This window comes from Notolepis coatsorum (genome assembly GCF_963971535.1).
Source record: "Notolepis coatsorum genome assembly, chromosome: 14".
NCBI classification, from domain to species: domain Eukaryota; kingdom Metazoa; phylum Chordata; class Actinopteri; order Aulopiformes; family Paralepididae; genus Notolepis; species Notolepis coatsorum.
In genome coordinates this window covers 15,098,876-15,118,678 of record NC_140178.1, presented here as the reverse complement: position 1 = coordinate 15,118,678, position 19,803 = coordinate 15,098,876, and the positions used below count along the sequence as shown (strand labels likewise).

Here is a 19,803-nt window from a genome sequence, read left to right as displayed (position 1 = left end):
TGCATGCTACAGAAACTTCAAAGCAACTGCAACACAACATCAACAAAGCACTCTGCCTCTATGCTTCTGCAACATCGACGCGCAAAGTTAGTTTAGGTTCGTGTTAACGTTAGATAATGTACAAAATAAACGTATTTCCGGTGATTTTAGACGTCGCTCTTTTATTTTGAAATCCCCCGACCAGAAGTGTTATAGTGTCTGTTGCTAGCAGCTTAACTTTCTGTGCTTTTCGAGCTAACGTTACCGTAACATCATTTGTTTCCAATGGAGAGGACCTCGGCTCACATGCAGCTCAAACTACCTATTGGAATAAATTAATTGATTGATGTTTAACTTGTGCCTGTGTGTGTCCAGTCATTTCGACTAGCAAACGTTGTATTTAACGTTAAAGTTACCTCAGGATACCATTGTATTTAGTTGGTTAGCTATGTAGCTAATGTGGATAGCATTTTGTATAGCACCAATGCTAGCTGGCTGGCTACAGCTTTATTTACTAAATTATGGAGGCTTTTTAATCGTCAAGGTAAGAGAGGATTTGTCATGATCAACTGAAGGCGTATGCTATGGAACAATATGTGCATGGGTTTTCAGAAAAAGGCCAGCTATGTGACGCTAATTATTTAGCATCAACGCTGGCTGGCTACAACAATGGCGGATGGTATTTTCTGCGAGACCAATATTATTCTATGACAGCCCCGCCCCCATTCGCTAACCAACCAATCACTGCTACGCAATATCAACGCAACGGTTGTTTAGGTTAGATTTGGGGGACATGTACACAACGTCCAAGCAACACAGTCTACAAGACCCTAAACAACAACCGCGCTGAAATCGCACTGATGTTGTGTTGAAGTTGCTTTGAAGTTGCTGTAGCATGTAGAGGCCTTTACAGTACTGGCAGAGAATGGTATAAGATGATCAAAGTGGTGGCAGGGAATGGGTTAAGGTACTCTTTTAATACAAGGCTTGGTTATCAAAAAGAAATGGAGAACTGGTACCCCCCCCCCCCCCCCCCCCCCGCCCCAAAAAAAGAAAATACAAAAAAAACAAGGCACTTTTGCTTACTGGTATCACACATTAAAAACACACAGGGGGAATTCACTTGCAAATTAAAGGAGCACCAAAAAACAATGCTGATATATTTTGCCCATTCTTTCATTTTCAAACCTTTATTTCACCTCGTAAGACTGCAGCAGCACTTATGTCTTCCCAGAAGCAGAAGTGTGCTGGAGCGCAAACACACGCACGCACACACACACACACACACACACACACACACACACACACACACACGCACACACACGGCTTTCAGACGTGAGCATAGAAAACATTGCTTTTTGCACAATTCAGAGCTTAATGTCTCCTACAAGCACCAAAATAAGCAGCGGTATCACAGACTACCGTGGCAAGCCTCGCTAGCTCCCGACAAGATACCGTGCTAGTCTCTGGAGCGTGTTTATGGCCTGTGCACGTGCCTTCTTGAATGCGCGAATGCATGGAAACACACACACACACACACACAGATAGAAATTTACTATTTCATTTAAAATCTTTATTTTAACTCGAAAGGCTGAGGTTTCCCTCATTTCATGTCGAGTGTACATACAGAGTTAAGCGGAAAAAAGGCATATAAAATCACAACAATAAGACAAGCTAGACAAGGATAACAATTAATTAAAACATGTACAACTTGATTGACAATGGTTGGAGATCAAGGTTTTAAACTCTAAATAATCGTCCATACCTATATTACTACCTACTATACTAATATGTCTCTACTACTATGCACTCAAGACTGTAGCACCCAAGTTTCAACACTGTTTGACGCACATTGTTATTCAGCTGAAAGAGTTGTACCCTTCCTGCTGGCAGACCTGTTCAAGATTCAAGAGTTTTATTTGTCACATACATACACAAGACATGCAGTGAAATGTAGGTGGCCCCATGCCGGCCTAGATTGTGAAAAATACAAATAAAATCTAAATAGACATGATCAATTTTTTTTTAAGTCATACGAATAAAATACAATGCTAAATGTAAGAAGTAACGCGTAATAATATACTAATAATATACAGTGGGTTCGGAATATTGCAAAAAGTTTTTTTTTTTTTTTTTTTTAACTTTCTTTTATTTTGTGTCATAATGAACATCACATTGCATTGATCATACAGTATATATTTGATTCATATAGTCAATGACATTTGTTACTCAGGCTCTTCCATCTTATTCAATTTGTTTTCAAAGTATTCAGCCTAATCAAAATAAGCAGTATAATCCGAGTACGCCTCATAAACAACCCAGGGAGGGGGGAATTATTAATTTTTTTAAGGACATACAGTAGGATAAGAAATGAAAAAAATAAATAGAAAAATAAATTTAACAAAAAAAGAAAAAAATTATTTAACAAAACAAAAAGAGGGAGGGAGGAGGGTCAGGAGGGTCAGACTCATGCTAGTGTGTATCCAGGTACAAGGTTACAAGTGACCATCTCTGCATAAACATATCTTTTTTCAGTTGCAATTGTGCAGTCATTTCTTCCATTGTATACATCTGTCTCAATCTCTTGGTCCATTGTTTGATTGTCGGTGGTTGATTTTGTAACCATGCCAAAAGTAGTTTTTAAAGTGACCTTTTTGTAGTGTCTTATGTATGTAGGGTGTGTGAGAGAGTGTAAGTGAGGATGTGTTCATGTGTGCTTGTATGTGGAGAAATCAGTATTGAGTGTTCTGATGGCCTGGGGGGAAGAAGCTGAGTCTGACTTCTGTTGTACAGAACTTCGTTTTGGATGAAAATGTCAATCAATCTGGTGTCTTGTGTGTTCAAAGTGCTGAACCTGACCCTGATCGACCTGCCGGGGATGACCAAGGTGGCGGTGGGGGACCAGCCCGTGGACATCGAGCACCAGATCAGGGACATGCTGCTGCAGTTCATCACCAAGGAGAGCTGCCTCATCCTGGCCGTGACGCCGGCCAACATGGACCTGGCCAACTCCGACGCCCTCAAGATCGCCAAGGAGGTGGACCCGCAGGGTGAGGGCGACTTCAGACCTTTATCTCAGCTCAACGGACGTTACTCTCGTTTACAGCGACGACCGACGACCTTACGAAACAAAGATGCGGTATTATTTAGGCAATTTCGTAAATGTAGGCACGATGAATAAGAGTAGACGATAACATACCGTAATTCCTCCAATAGTGACCGGTATTCAATTACAAACCGGGTCTCTATTAATGGCCGGGTGCGCTCTTGAGCTAAGCAATTATAAGCCGACCTCCTAATACAAGCCGGGTTACTAATATACTGAGCTGCATACTGAGCTGCTGAGGTAAAGTTACTTGATTTCACTTTGAAAACGTTGAAATGACCAGTGACCACCTGTAATTGCACTGTTTACTATTTCATACAGTACTTGGTTTCAATAAATGAACCCAGTACATTTTACTGGGTTCAAACTGACACAAAATGTTGATTTATTCATTATGATCTGTTTGAAAATTCGAAATATAGGCCTCTCTCTCTTATACATGCCTCCTCCTAATAAAAGCCTGGTATCCGCTACAGTTGAAACAAATACAAGCCCGGGTCACTATTAGAGGAATTACGGTATCTGCCAAGATGGTTTCAAGTCGACACACGGTGGTCAGAGATCATACTTTTAAATGCAGCGAGAGAAGGAAGAACTTTCTGAGTCAGTCGCAGCCAGGGCATTCCAGGAGTTGGAAGCATCAAAGGAAAAGCAGTTGTTCCTAGTTCAGAGAGAACTGGAGGAACCCTAAGAACCAACCGGTCATTTGAACGTGTAGCATAGGTTCCAAGATTCCATTCCACCTCGAGACATTTCAAGCATCCAACGGTTTCGATTACCGGTAGTATTCTTGTAAATAGTAATAGTAATTTTGTGAGTTTTTCCTGTCCCTTAAACAATATATTATCCATGTGAGACGTATGTGAATTGGGCAGTTGCGTGTTTTGCATGGTTTGCATTAGGGATGCTCGATAATGGCTTCTTTACCGATACCGATATACCGATATTGTCCAACTCTTAATTTCCGATACCGATATCAACCGATACCGATATATGCAGGGTTTCCCCCCCCAAAAAACGGAATAATTTCAGGTAATTAACATTACATATCTCTTGTTGTGGAATTAACACAACATTATGCATACTTTTGACAATAAATAAAATCTGAATTTGTTCTTACTTGCTTGCCTGGGTAAATAAAGGTTATAGAAATGTAAACAAAAAAAAACGATACAGATATTTTCCGATATCACATTTGAATGCCAATATCGGCCGATAATATCGGTAGGCCGATAATATCGGACATCCCTAGTTTGCATGGTTTGCACCGGGGACATGGGTCATGGATAGAATGACTCTATTCCCCCACAGATGAACAGACACGCCCCCCCCGCAGAAACGTGAGTGGCAGGTGTGAAGTGGCCAATCTCTGAAAGCAATTTGGATTGTGGGCACCATGGGAAAATGACAAACAGGTTCCCAAAGAGCCCGGTGAAAAGAACACGCCGAACTGCCTGAAAATAAGTACGAGGCGTTATTTTCTCCCCAAAGGGAGCCCTCTGTTGTCGAGGTGATAATCCTGGGCATTCATGATCAGTCTTCCTTTTCTTCCCCCGTCCTCCTCTTGTTATGATACAGCGTATATCTGCTGGGTATTAAAAAGGTATTACATTCATAATTCTCAATTTAAGGCCTTAAAAGGCACTAAAAAAAGATTTTATTTGCCCAGGTATACACTTTTTTCCCGTCTGGCTGTCGGGTGATGAAATTATATTAGATATATGAAATGTTTTTTGTATTCAAGTCGGGAGCTTAGTGTTTCTGGCGAGAGCTTGTATGGAACAAGGGGGCGATGGTGACTCAGGAGGTAGAGCGGTCGTCTGGTAATCAGAAGGTTCCCGGTTTGATTCCAGCAAGTCAGAATATTTTTTTTGTTGCTAGTATGGTCAGGAAATTGGTATAACATTTAGCTCTAAGTGGTATTAAAAAGGTCTTAAAAAGTCTTAAATGTAACTTGTTGAAACCTGGAGATACCCTATAATAGTAGCGAATCACATACATATATAAAAATAATAATAATAAAAAGATGACTAGGGCGGCCTATATTATTTCCATTACCCTCTTAATCGGTGACGGCCGAGGCCGAAGGTGGTCCACCGCCGGGGAGACGAGGTTGACTAAATAGCACGGCTGGATCTGTAATGACCTTTTCTCCAATCTGCGTTCAGGTCTGCGCACCATCGGCGTCATGACCAAACTGGACCTGATGGACGACGGGACGGACGCAAAGGACATCCTGGAGAACAAGCTGCTGCCACTGCGCCGAGGTGAGTGATGATGTCTCTCCTCTCTCTCTCTCTCTCTCTCTCTCTCTCTCTCACTCGCTCTCTCTCTCCTCTCTCCTCTCTCTCTCCTCCCTCTCCCTCCCCCCTCTCTATCTCTCTTACTAACTATCTCTCTCCCCTATTATCTATCTATCTCTTTCTATCTATCACTATCACTATATATCTCTATCTCTCTCTCTCTCCCTCCCTCCCCCCCCTCTCTATCTCTCTGTGACTGACGAATCTAAATGTGTTATCCATGTGTCCAGGTTACATTGGTGTGGTGAACCGTAGTCAAAAGGACATTGACGGGAGGAAGGACATTCGCGCTGCCCTGGGCGCTGAGAGGAAGTTCTTCCTGTCCCACCCGGCCTACAGACACATGGCCGAGCGCATGGGCACGCCTCACCTGCAGAAGGCCCTCAACCAGGTCAGCTGTCCGTCTGCATTGGTTTTGGGCTTTCTTCTACTGGATTCACCTTCTTTCAGACTCTGTCATTACACCAGTGCATGGGGCGCAAGTGGGTCTTGTACAGGGAGGTGTAGTCTGACGTCACTTTAGACCGCCCGCAAGCTCCACCCGTATAGGGATTTATCATTGGGAAAATGGATTATCGGCTATTGTAACAATTCTGCCCCATGAACATTGGAAAGCTTTTCATTTTTGCACAAAACTAGTTCCCTTCTATCACTAGCAGCTGAGACTGTATCAACAAATACCTCCATCTTCCTCCAGACTGTCACTAATGCCTGTATGTGAAGCGCATGCAGGTATTGTACAGGGATGGACATGTGGAGTAATTTAGTTGCAGAGTCCTCCCTGGCACATGAAAAACTTGAGTACTGTGAAAATTGTAATTAACGTTCTGATGTGTGGTGTGTGTGTGAGATTCATATTGTGGCAAACCTGAATGCATGGTGACAGCTGGCTGGAAGCTGATAGCAAACAACCCCAGAGACTCAAAGCTCTGCCATATCTGACCATCTTTCTCATTATTATAATCCAATCTAGATCCTCTCATGTCTGTGATCAGGGATTCTCTCACTGTTCTGGGCAGGTAATGTTGGCTGACTTGGCTGGTAATAATAATAATAATAAACTTTATTTGTATAGCACCTTTCATACAGAAACTGCAGCTCAAAGTGCTTCACAACAGAAAAAAAGACAGGCATAAAATGAGCACAAAGTGCAGACATATAAAATCACAGTTTTTCACATTAGGATCTAACATCCCAACAGGCCACCTTGTTTATGGTTTGATTCAGTTTTAAATAGACAATAATAAAAAGAGTAAGATAAAATAGACAGAGTAAAATAGTACAATAGTACAGCGCAATAAAATAGTTCTGGATTACTGTTTAACAGTTTAGAGTCGTCTTTACCTTCTCTGTTTGGTATCCACAGTTTAAAACTTGACAGTCTTCCCTCCTGTTTGATACCCACTTTGACCCTTCGAACCTCCCACTCAGTTCTAGGCCTGGCTCCTACACCGTTTTAAAGCCTGACAGTCTTTCTTGTTTAATACCCACACAGTTTAATACCTGACCGTTTTGATATGGTATGCATATGATGGTATGAGAGAAGTGCTGTTGTTCTATACTAACGTTATGGAGGCAAAACAAACCAGCCCTCCCGTTCATTAGGCTGTAAATATTTCATCTAAACCTGGCATCATGCGTTCATTTTGTGTTTATTCATTCATGCTACTTCCTGGGCTCCTTTCTATGAAATGTAGGCTATGATTTGTATTAACTTGAAGAAAAGTAATAATAATAATAATACATTTAACTTTTCGTTCAAGCAGATTCCAAAGTGCTACAGGTTTAAAAACATAGTATGAATAAAAAACTAAACAGCAACACAAGAGAAATAAAAAGGAAATCAAAAGAAATAGTTATTAGCTAGCAATCAAAGGCCTTTTGAAACATAAATGCTTTCAGGTTTGCTTTAAAAGAACATGGCAAAATGTTGGGAAATTAGCGTATCGTCTTCTCCAGAGAGAGACAAGAAGATAGATACCAGTTTCCTCTCTGTGCGTTCAGTAGAAAGCTATCTGGCTGCATGTTAGCCTAGCTTAGCACAATGAATGGAAGCGGACATGGCCGGTTAGCCTAGGCATTGTCCAACTAACACCTCTCCCGAAGGCTAACCGTCATGGTCATGGTCCGCTTCCATTCATTGTGCTAAGCTAGGCTAACGTGCAGCCAGATAGCTTTCTACTGAACGCACAGAGAGGAAACTGGTATCTATCTTCTTGTCTCTCTCTGGAGAAAACAGTAAGCTAATTTCCCCGAATGTTGGCGTGTTCCTTTTAAGAGAGTGCAAGTTGATGTAGGCAAGCTAATTGCAAATGTGTAATGACTGCAAATCTATTATATAATGGAATATACAAAAATAAAAGCGCTGGTTGAGAACTGAGAGAATAACAAGACAGCAACATAGTGGATCGGAGAGCCGGCATGAAGAGGCGTAGTGGGTTGAAACGGCAACATAGAGAGGAGAGCCCACATGAAGAGACGTAGTGGGTAGAAACAGCAACATAGAGTGGAGAGCCCACAAGAAGAGGTAGTGGGTTGAAACAGCAACATAGAGCGGAGAGCCCACATGAAGAGGTAGTGGGTTGAAACGGCAACATAGAGTGGAGAGCCCACAAGAAGAGGTAGTGGGTTGAAACAGCAACATAGAGCGGAGAGCCCACATGAAGAGGTAGTGGGTTGAAACGGCAACATAGAGTGGAGAGCCCACATGAAGAAGAGGTAGTGGGTTGAAACAGCAACATAGAGTGGAGAGCCCACATGAAGAAGAGGTAGTGGGTTGAAACAGCAACATAGAGAGGAGAGCCCACATGAAGAGGTAGTGGGTTGAAACAGCAACAGAGAGTGGAGAGCCCATATGAAGAGGTAGTGGGTTGAAACAGCAACAGAGAGAGGAGAGCCCACATGAAGAGGTAGTGGGTTGAAACAGCAACAGAGAGAGGAGAGCCCACATGAAGAGGTAGTGGGTTGAAACAGCAACAGAGAGAGGAGAGCCCACATGAAGAGGTAGTGGGTTGAAACAGCAACATAGAGTGGAGAGCCCACATGAAGAGGTAGTGGGTTGAAACAGCAACAGAGAGTGGAGAGCCCATATGAAGAGGTAGTGGGTTGAAACAGCAACAGAGAGTGGAGAGCCCACATGAAGAGGTAGTGGGTTGAAACAGCAACATAGAGTGGAGAGCCCACATGAAGAGGTAGTGGGTTGAAACAGCAACATAGAGAGGAGAGCCCACATGAAGAGGTAGTGGGTTGAAAAACAGCAACATAGAGTGGAGAGCCCATATGAAGAGGTAGTGGGTTGAAACAGCAACAGAGAGTGGAGAGCCCACATGAAGAGGTAGTGGGTTGAAACAGCAACATAGAGTGGAGAGCCCACATGAAGAGGTAGTGGGTTGAAACAGCAACATAGAGCGGAGAGCCCACATGAAGAGGTAGTGGGTTGAAACAGCAACAGAGAGTGGAGAGCCCATATGAAGAGGTAGTGGGTTGAAACAGCAACAGAGAGTGGAGAGCCCACATGAAGAGGTAGTGGGTTGAAACAGCAACAGAGAGTGGAGAGCCCACATGAAGAGGTAGTGGGTTGACTTGAAACGGCAACAGAGAGTGGAGAGCCCACATGAAGAGGTAGTGGGTTGAAACAGCAACATAGAGTGGAGAGCCCACATGAAGAGGTAGTGGGTTGAAACAGCAACATAGAGTGGAGAGCCCACATGAAGAGGTAGTGGGTTGACTTGAAACGGCAACAGAGAGTGGAGAGCCAACATGAAGAGGTAGTGGGTTGAAACAGCAACAGAGAGTGGAGAGCCCACATGAAGAGGTAGTGGGTTGACTTGAAACGGCAACAGAGAGTGGAGAGCCAACATGAAGAGGTAGTGGGTTGAAACAGCAACATAGAGTGGAGAGCCCACATGAAGAGGTAGTGGGTTGAAACAGCAACATTGAGTGGAGAGCCCACATGAAGAGGTAGTGGGTTGAAACAGCAACAGAGAGAGGAGAGCCCACATGAAGAGGTAGTGGGTTGAAACAGCAACAGAGAGAGGAGAGCCCACATGAAGAGGTAGTGGGTTGACTTGATTGAAACAACAACAGTGTTACAAGCTTGTATTGTTGTTTACTCTCCATGGTGCACTGTTGGTATTGCACACACAGTGCTGTGCTGGTCTGTCCTGGGCATCCTCCAGTAGATCAGGTTACCATCCAGTTTTCGATTTGACACTGGAATACACACTGTTTTGATACGAGGGGTGAACAGGGAAATGCCTCTCCCTGTTACTGACGTTTCAAGCTCTCACTCTGGCAAACTATTCTTTATTGCAACGTATGGATATATAACCGATAGAGCATACCCTCTTCTGCACCTTTGTTTACACTGTTTATTTGTTCTCGTATTTCTATATTCAGATCAAATTTAGAATGTCTATCTCTGACTGTGTGTACTCCTATTCTTATTTTCGATTTTTGACTACCTAAATTATTATTATTATATTTGTTGTGAGCGATCTGTGGTGAGGAATTTCCCTCGAGATCAATAAAGTATTTCTATCCTATTCTAAATGTGCTTGCCTATATTTGTCTCTCTACTATTACCCTGCCCATGTCTGTACTGCCCCTCCCCTATGCTGCTATGACGTGGCAAACTACTAAAGACTACAACCCCAAAAAACTACTTACGCGTACAGTTAGAGTACAGTAGAGTAATTAGAGTAGAGTAATTGTCATCTGTTACTTTCCACCCTGGGACGTGACACTTAATACACACAGGTGATTAAACTGGGTACAAAATATACAAATGAGTATTACTGAGTGTTAGGGGTGGGAATCGCCAGAGACCTCGCGATACGATACTATCGCAATACTTGCATCACGATACGATAGTATCGCGATACTAAATATATCGCGATACGCTGAGTATTGCGATATATATATAATATATTATAATAATTTTTTTTTTATCAAATTTAATTTATTACCTTTTTTCAACTGCAAAGTAAAACTTTGTCAACATGTTTTATCTAATAAAATAAAGTTCAGTCTGTTCATCTCACTTCAATAATTTTTATTGCAGAACATGGTATTTTCTCAAGCAGACAGATGTAAACACTGTAATCTGTGTTGCATGTACCTGACAAACTGAACTGTTTGTATTACAGTCATATTCCAACTTAACTGAATGCACGTGTGTGTGTGTGTGTGGACTACTGTACTATTACAGGTATTGAAATGAACAATGCAACTTCCTTATACAAAAAAAAATATATATTTTATTTCGATTTTTTATGAATAATAAAATATCAATACTTGCCGTCCCTGTATCGATACAGTATCGGCACGCAAAGTATCGCGATACTACTACGTATCGATTTCCCCCCCCACCCCTACTGAGTGTAGTGCTAATCAGATGTATGTACAGAGTTGTATTATATAAATAGAGACAGTATGAGACTACTACTGGCCAGCAGCGTAACTAGTAAGAGTAGGATATGTACAGAACATAAATAATGTACATATCCTACAATGTACAAAAACGAAAATATAAAATGCTAAAAAATAAATAAAAAAAAAAACATTTACATTTAGATTTAGTTCCTAACAGTGCTGTGGTCATGTTCTCTCTCTTAGCAACTGACCAACCACATCCGGGACACCCTGCCCGGGCTGCGCCTCAAGCTGCAGAGCCAGCTCCTGTCGCTGGAGAAGGAGGTGGAGGAGTTCAAGAACTTCCGCCCAGACGACCCCACGCGCAAGACCAAGGCCCTCCTGCAGTGAGTGACTGAAAGCCATATCATATCGTGGGGTATCATTGGAAAGCCACTCTCATTGGCTACAACCCTGTCCAAAATTTTTGAGATCGCCAAATGATTGACGGAGCTAGAGCCCCCGGAGGTCGGGGGTGGTAATGTGTACTTTGGCGCATGCCTCGCATATCGGCATGTAACTCGAGAACCGCTGAACGGATTTTGTCACCTGAAAGGGCAATTGACAGGCAACAAATAGGACTTTAATTCTATCTAGATATTGTATTAAAAGAAATGCACACCCGAGCCGCTAGAGGTCGGCAAAGTGGCGCATCGTGAATCGTCCTCATGATGTTAGGAGGTTAATGTTTATTTTTTATTTTTAGCCAAGAGTAAAGACCATAACCCTATCAAAACAGCAGTCAAAGTGTATATTTTCATTTTTACCGATGTTTTATACAATTTGTCGGAAATACGAATTTATCTGGAAAATGCTAATTATATCTCTTTTATCGTAAAACCCCAAGGACATGACTAAATCCAGATTCAACCCTGCCATTGGAAAGGGGAGCCTTTTCCCTATCCATAGATGTATGATTTGGCCATAATAAGGTCAAGTTCAAGGTCAAATATGAATTCATAATTAAAATCGATTATCATTTATTACTGTATCTACAAATCCTTCTGTTTAATCATCTTCCCTTTATTCATTTGCTTAGATTTCTTTTACACTTGATCTCAAGAAGGTGCTGAATGAGCTCAGTGAGCGAGCTCGGCTTGCTCACAATTGTAACATGGTGTCATTCACCGGCACGGATGCAAAAATAAATCATAATTTATAGTCTCCATTTTTTCATTACAATTTACTCAAGCCTAGTAACAGACACAATATTTCGGACACTGGAAATACATACCCCCAGGTCCCTAGATGTGCCTAGATACCAAGAACATGCAAATTGGCCTTGTAGAAGTGGAGCAATCTTCCATTTACTTAGGCATGTACCTTTAGGCGATATTTCTGAAAATAGGGCTACAGCTTAATAGGGCCGACCCACATACCCACAATCCCCAGTGTCCTTAAAGTGACAGTGTAGGTGAATTATGTTCATATAATCCTATTTTGCTATCATACAGAGTTATATGGGTAGACTATAGTATGAGGTAGTTATGATTATTATGATTACTATGATTACAGTGTAGGGCAGTTGTAGACAGTGAAAGCAGTAGGTACTAGGTAGGTATACATTGAGTATAGGCAACAGAGTTCAAAGTTCATACAGTATGGGTAACATACTGTACAAACAAACGGAGAGTAATAATTCCACTGTACTTGTTGCATATGGCAACTGAATCTGAATCTGAAGAGCCTAGGGTGTAGGCAATGGAGTCCGAGTTTGGTGGCACAGATTTCAAGGAGATGACCGCTGAGGGAAACTTCCCTCACTCTCCTTCTTAATGCGCTCCGTCTCTCTCTCTCTCTCTCCAGGATGGTGCAGCAGTTCGGCGTGGACTTTGAGAAGCGCATCGAGGGCTCCGGGGACCAGGTGGACACCAACGAGCTGTCGGGCGGCGCCAAGATCAACCGCATCTTCCACGAGCGCTTCCCCTTCGAACTGGTCAAGGTGAGAGCCGCCAGGTCACACTGCCACCCCGTCACTCTGTCACCCCCTCACTCTGTCACTCTGCCACCCCGTCACTCTGTCACTCGGTCACTCTGTCACCCCGTCACTCTGCCACCCCGTCACTGTCACCGCGTCACTCTGCCACACCGTCACTCTTCCCTACGTCACTCTGCCACCCCGTCACTCTGCCCGCCCGTCACTCTGCCACCCCGTCACTCTGCCACACGTCACTCTGCCCCCCCCGGTCACTCTGTCCCCCCGTCACTCTGTCACCCCGTCACCCCCCCGGTCACTCTGTCACCCCGTCACTCTGCCACCCCGTCACTCTGTCACCCCGTCACTTTGCCACTCTGTCACCCCGTCACCCCCCCCTGGTCTCACTGTCACCCCGTCACTCTGTCACCCCGTCACTCTGCCACCCCGTCACTCTGCCACCCCGTCACCCCCCCCTGGTCTCACTGTCACTCTGTCACTCTGCCACCCCGTCACTTTGCCACTCTGTCACCCCGTCACCCCCCCTGGTCTCACTGTCACCCCGTCACTCTGCCACCCCGTCACCCCCCCCTGGTCTCACTGTCACTCTGTCACTCTGCCACCCCGTCACTTTGCCACTCTGTCACCCCGTCACCCCCCCTGGTCTCACTGTCACCCCGTCACTCTGCCACCCCGTCACTTTGCCACTCTGTCACCCCGTCACCCCCCCCTGGTCTCACTGTCACCCCGTCACTCTGTCACCCCCTCACTCTGTCACCCCCTCACTCTGTCACCCCGTCACTCTGCCACCCCGTCACTCTGTCACCCCGTCACTCTGCCACCCCGTCACTTTGCCACTCTGTCACCCCGTCACCCCCCCCTGGTCTCACTGTCACCCCGTCACTCTGTCACCCCCTCACTCTGTCACCCCCTCACTCTGTCACCCCCTCACTCTGTCACCCCGTCACTCTGCCACCCCGTCACTCTGTCACCCCGTCACTCTGTCACCCCGTCACTCTGCCACCCTGTCACTCTGCCACCCCGTCACTCTGTCACCCCGTCACTCTGCCACCCCGTCACTTTGCCACTCTGTCACCCCGTCACCCCCCCCTGGTCTCACTGTCACCCCGTCACTCTGTCACCCCCTCACTCTGTCACCCCGTCACTCTGTCACCCCCTCACTCTGTCACCCCGTCACTCTGCCACCCCCTCACTCTGTCACCCCCTCACTCTGTCACCCCCTCACTCTGTCACCCCCTCACTCTGTCACCCCCTCACTCTGTCACCCCGTCACTCTGTCACCCCGTCACTCTGTCACCCCCTCACTCTGTCACCCCCTCACTCTGTCACCCCGTCACTCTGTCACCCCGTCACTCTGCCACCCCCTCACTCTGTCACCCCCTCACTCTGTCACCCCGTCACTCTGCCACCCCGTCACCCCCCGTCACTCTGCCACCCTGTCACTCTGTCACCCCGTCACTCTGCCCCCCCGTCACAGTTGTACCCTTCCTGCTGACCTGTTGTACAGAACTTGTAAGTCACTTTGGATAAAATAAGTGAAATTGAACTTCTCAAAATCTGCTTTATCTTGTGACAACGTTTCAAGAGTTCAATCTTGCTCTGTTTTAGATTTTTTATAAAGAATAAAGAATTGTAGTAACAACAACCACTGGATAGCCTTTAACACCTTGAAAAACTAGTAAACTACTTTTGCTTAGACTTGGGTATTATTGGTTGGGTTCTTGATTTCGGACGAAAGCCTCAAATCTTGTGGCCTAAATCCTGCCAGAAAAAGGAGTGGGAAACCACCGACACACACCGTGTCCATATTCTAGAGAAGGTCTGAAAGGGTGCGTGGAAAGAAAGCTGGACAAGATTGGAGAGATCATTTACAGCTATGGAGCAGAGAGATTTGGGGTGAAAAGTCAGAACCTTAGGCTCCTGAAGGAAGTAGGGATCAGAGGACAGGCCCAACGGAAGGCAATCAAAGAACTTGCCACTGCAGCAGAACGGAGCAGTCACTGGTTGTGGCTGAAACGTAGAGACGCATCATGGGCTGCTAAATGAACACGTGGTGCCACCGTGCGACACACACCCAGGCCTGATCAGCCTGTGGTGGGCCAACCTCGGCAGAGGGTGTATTGTGGCTCAGGAGGTAGAGCAGTCGTCTGGCAATCCGGAGGTTCCCGGTTCGATTCCCGCTCCTCCCGGGCAGCGTGTCGTTGTGTCCTTGAGCAAGACACTTAACCCCTAATTGCTCCCGATGAGCAGGTTGGCACCTTGCATGGTCGCCTCCGCCGTCGGTGTGTGAATGTGTGAGTGAATGGGTCAAATGTGAGTAACAAATTGTAAAGCGCTTTGGATAAAAGCGCTATATAAAAAAGCAGCCATTTACCATTTATTGTGATAAATGGCCGAAACACCCAATGAGGTCGGGAACACAACTGAAGATGTGTCGTACTGGTGGCACCACGTGATCATTGCCAAATTCCACCCCACTCCAACCTCGTTCAATTGTTGTGCTGAATATTTAGGGATCTTTAACAACTAGTCCTATTAAGAATCCTCACAAATAGAACCCAGAGGGTACGGGTGAATGGGGAATTGTCTGGTGTACTAACATCATCCACTGGCTCACCCCAAGAAGGTTGTGTTCTTTCCCCACTCTTGTATTTCCTGTATACTAATGATGACTGTAGAAGTCAACATGCTGATAGTCACATCGTCAAATTTGCAGATGATTCTGTAACTGTTAGTCTCCTGAGTGACAATGAGGCCAGCCATGGCCCAGTTGTAGATGACTTTGTTTCCTGGTGCGAAGAGGCATTTCTACAACTAAATGTCACAAAACTAAAGACATTGATTTGAGACGATCTTCACTAGCTCCTCTGAGTAGTGTCATTAGTGGCCAGACAGAGGATTTGGTGATCACTTATAAATATCTCGGTTCCATTATTGACAATCGTCTGAAATTTGATTTTAATACTGAAATGGTCTGTAATAGAAAGGTCAGCAGCGCCTCTTCTGTCTAAGGAAGCTAGACACATTTCAGGTGGATAAGTCCTTGATGATTTTAATTCATACTAGTCTGTTGTTTCCTTTGCTGCCATTTGTTGGTATGGAAACCTTGGCATTAAACAAAAGAATGCCCTTAACCCTTTCACTGCCACACGACAGCCGGTTAACCCTTTCACTGTGACAATACAGAAGGTTAGCCCTTTACTATCACACAACCGACGGCAAAAAATCGATACGTAGTAGTATCGCGATACTTTGCGTGGCGATACTGTTATCGATACAGGGACGCCAACTATCAATATTTAATTATTCATAACATTTATTTTTTAATTTTAATTTTTGTATAAGGAAGTTGCATTGTTTATTTCAATACCTGTAATAGTACAGTAGTCCACACACAAACATGTGCATTCAATTAAGTTGGAATATGACTGTAATACAAACGGTTAAGTTTGTCAGGTACATGCAACACAGTGTTTACATCTGTCTGCTTGAGAAAATACCATGTTCTGCAATAAAAATGATTGAAGTGAGATGAACAGACTGAACTTTATTTTATTAGATAAAACATGTTGACAAAGTTTTACTTTGCAGTTGAAAAAAGGTAATAAATTAAATTTGATCCAAAAAAGAAAGAAAAAATTCTGCAATACTCAGCGTATCGCGATATATTTAGTACTGCGATACTATCGTATCGTGACGCAAGTATCACGATCGTATCGTGAGGTCTCTGGCGATTCCCACCCCTAACGTATATACCTACTTTTACACCTGCATATAACCCATACTACTCTCCATGATAGCATGTACAATAATGCTGTGTATACCGTATATATAGTGTCTTTATACCTGTATCATTATACAACATATTAATACTACACCTCTGTACATCTGATTAGCACTATTACTCAGTAGTACTAATTAATATATTTTAGACTCAGTTTAATCACCTGTACAACATTGTATATCACTATCGCACTTTACCGTTACATTTGTTAAGTTTGGATGCAAAGCCTCTTTTTTCATTGCGCTGTACTTGTGTGTGCTGTATGACGATGATGACGATACATTTGAATCTAATCTACTCCACTTCTTCTTCTCCTGCCCCCCCCCCCCCCCCCCCCTCTTTAGATCGTGTTCGACGAGAAGGAGCTGAGGAGGGAGATCAGTCACGCCATCAAGAACGTCCACGGTGTCAGGCAAGTGGAGCGGAGGGGAGGCGAGGAATCACCCTCCTGACTCCTCCTGTAATTGCAACCCGAGGGCCAGATTAGCAACAGTTGACCAGAGTTCAGTGTGTTTAGACTCCTGCTCCTCTCCCTCCATCACCCTGCCCCTCTTCCTCTTCTTCTTCTTCCACCACCGTCATGCCACCATTGTTCCACGGTTTTCTCACAGCTTGTGTAATGCAACTATCACAGACTCAAAAAAAAATCAATTCAAACTGTTGGAAAGTGTTTGTTTCTTGTACGTGACATTTAAACCTGTTTCATTTCTCTCCCCCCCCATCTCCCCCTCCTCTCACCTTCTCCATCTCCTCTACATATCCTCTTGCACGCCTCCCACATTCTCTCTCTCTCTCTTTATCTCTCTTTATCTCTGTCTCTCACTCCTCTCTTTATCTCTCTTGTCTCCTCTTTCTCTCGCTCACTCTCCTCTTTTTCTCCTCTCAATCTCCTCCCTCTCTCCTCTCTCTTTATCTCACTCCTCTCTCTCTCTCTCTCTCTCTCTCTCTCTCTCTCTCTCTCTCTCTCTCTCTCTCTCTCTCTCTCTCTCTCTCTCTCTCTCTCTCTCTCTCTCTCTCTCTCTCTCTCTCTCTCTCTCTCTCTCTCTCTGTCTGTCTGTTCATGAACACTATCAATTATGTTGCTGTTGTGTGAACCTTTCTCTCTGTGATTTGTTTTTCTTGTGTGTTTGTTTATATAATTGTTGGACTAATTTCTTGGTTCTTCTGCATATTTATGTCTCCGTTTGGCCTCTTGTCTCTCGGCATCTGGTGTCTGTGTTGTTTTGTTCCTGCCTGTGTTTGTTGGCCGCTTGTTTATTTTCTTCTGTCCGTCATTAACCCTTGATCCCCCGCACAACAATTCTATCTCTCTGTTGTTCGGTTTTGTCCTCCTCTGCTCATCTGTCTTGTCTTCCCCCGTCTCTCTTGTCTCTTAACCGTCTCGTCCGTCTGCCCCCCCGTGTGTCTCCTCCTGTCTCTCTGTGCGTCCTCAGAACGGGCCTGTTCACCCCCGACCTGGCGTTTGAGGCCATCGTGAAAAAGCAGATCGTTAAGCTGAAAACGCCCTGTCTCAAATGTATCGATCTGGTCATTCAGGAGCTCATCAACACAGTGAGGCAGTGCACCAACAAGGTACCGCGGGCGTCCAGCCAGCGTCTCCCGCCCGGCCTCGCCACACAGGGAGGGGCCCAGCGGGGGGAGGGTACACTGGCACGGAACGGCTCTCTTTAAAAGTCCACCCCATGAAACGGCGGCTAGCGGAATGCTGTTGGATTATTCCACATTATTCTGTAAAGACGGGAAGCTAGGGAGGGACTTGTCGTGGATGTTGATTGGCGTTTTACAGTAGTAGCCAATAGCGCTGAATGCGCATTACGGTCGAACCCCATTGGCTAGCAAGCTGATTTTGGCAACGTTACGCAACATTAGTGATGTTAGCTAGCGAGCTAACATTGAACATTTTGTTCAATTTAGTTAAAGAGCCAGAGTTACAATGTGCTGTAAATGTCATTCTAGAAATAATTTTCATTGGACGCAAAAAAGTTGTATGCGCCCCCCGTGTGCAGAATGACTCATCAAAACAATTATTTTAAATTGCTTTCCAGGAAATGACAAACTCTAAAAAAAATACCATTAAGAATACCTACAAAACTACTTTGTCATTGTTGGAACAGATACTGGTGTATATTTGACAATCAGTGCAAGACATTACGTGATAAAAGAACATAAACACCTATTTTGATTTCATGGGGCCTTCTAACGAACCCCCGGAAACATCCAAATCTAGCATCCGGCCGTGGAAAAACATTTAGGACAGGTTTTATCGCCAGAGGCCGCTGGTTCTGTGCAGTTTGCCCTCCCTCTGCCCGGCCCGGCCCGGTCCAGCCCTGTGTGCAGGCGGTGCTGTCGTATCGTGGAGTGTTGTGGCGGGTGTAGTGTCGTCGTCGTCGTCGTGGCGATAGGATGTTTAGGGATGCGAGTGTCTCTGGACATCTCTGGTCTCGCCCTGGACAAGCTGCAGGTCTCACGGCTCGACACAGTAAGGAACCCTCGGGCGCCGATCTACCGCAACGTCGCTTGGGTTCCAGTCAGTCGGCAACCCGGTGACCTAGTAACTAGTGACCTAGTTAGTGACCTACAGAGGAACTGGCTCGTCTAGATCTAGAGCGCGTGAAACACCTGCAGCTTGTCCTCCTACGCTGTTTGACTTTCTCTTAACAAGATGACTGACTAACTAAACAAAGACCTTTTCTCTTTTATTTCCTCTCTTTCCTGTGTCTCTCCATTTCCCTCCGTTTCTCTCTCTCCTTCCTCCCCCTCTTTGTTTCTCTGTCTATCCCTCTCTTTCTCTACCTCCGCCCATGAAAAACCCAATCTCGCCACTGTGCCGCACCCCCCCCCCCAGAACGGGGCTGTTCACCCCCGACCTGGCCTTCGAGGCGATAGTCAAAAAGCAGATCCTCAAGCTGAAAGAGCCCAGCCTGAAATGCGTGGACCTAGTGGTCTCCGAGCTCACCGCGCTCGTCATGAAGTGTGTCGTCAAGGTAACCCACGGGATGACGAAAAGAGGGACTCGGGCCGCGTCAAACTTTTTACCAGGCAGTACAAAATAAATTGTACCGGCATTGTCATCAGCTACTCAGCGCTTTGACAGCGGACTAGTGCTTTTGCCACATACTGACTTCATGATCGGGGTGGCTCTCCTGTCAGCTTCTCTAGCACCTTAGCGAAGTTAATGTTAGCAAACGCTAAGGTTAGGAATCAGGCTAACTTGGCTAATGGTACTGTAGGTGTATCTGCCTGCTGCTGGCTAACGTGACCTTACTCAACACTTATCATGGTG

At 44.9% G+C, this 19,803-nt stretch overlaps 1 protein-coding gene across 4 annotated transcripts in view; it reads left to right on the top strand.

The window, feature by feature from the left end:
• dnm2a (dynamin 2a) overlaps positions 1–19,803 on the top strand; it is a 120,700-nt gene that overhangs the window by 48,930 nt on the left and 51,967 nt on the right. For all 4 annotated transcript variants that reach the window (XM_084328931.1, XM_084328930.1, XM_084328928.1 and 1 more), the window contains exons 4-10: positions 2,826–3,029; positions 5,254–5,352; positions 5,619–5,779; positions 11,005–11,147; positions 12,607–12,742; positions 16,865–16,932; positions 17,954–18,092. In XM_084328931.1, the coding sequence (XP_084185057.1) occupies positions 2,826–3,029; positions 5,254–5,352; positions 5,619–5,779; positions 11,005–11,147; positions 12,607–12,742; positions 16,865–16,932; positions 17,954–18,092 (950 nt within the window). The remainder of the gene's footprint in view (positions 1–2,825; positions 3,030–5,253; positions 5,353–5,618; positions 5,780–11,004; positions 11,148–12,606; positions 12,743–16,864; positions 16,933–17,953; positions 18,093–19,803) is intronic.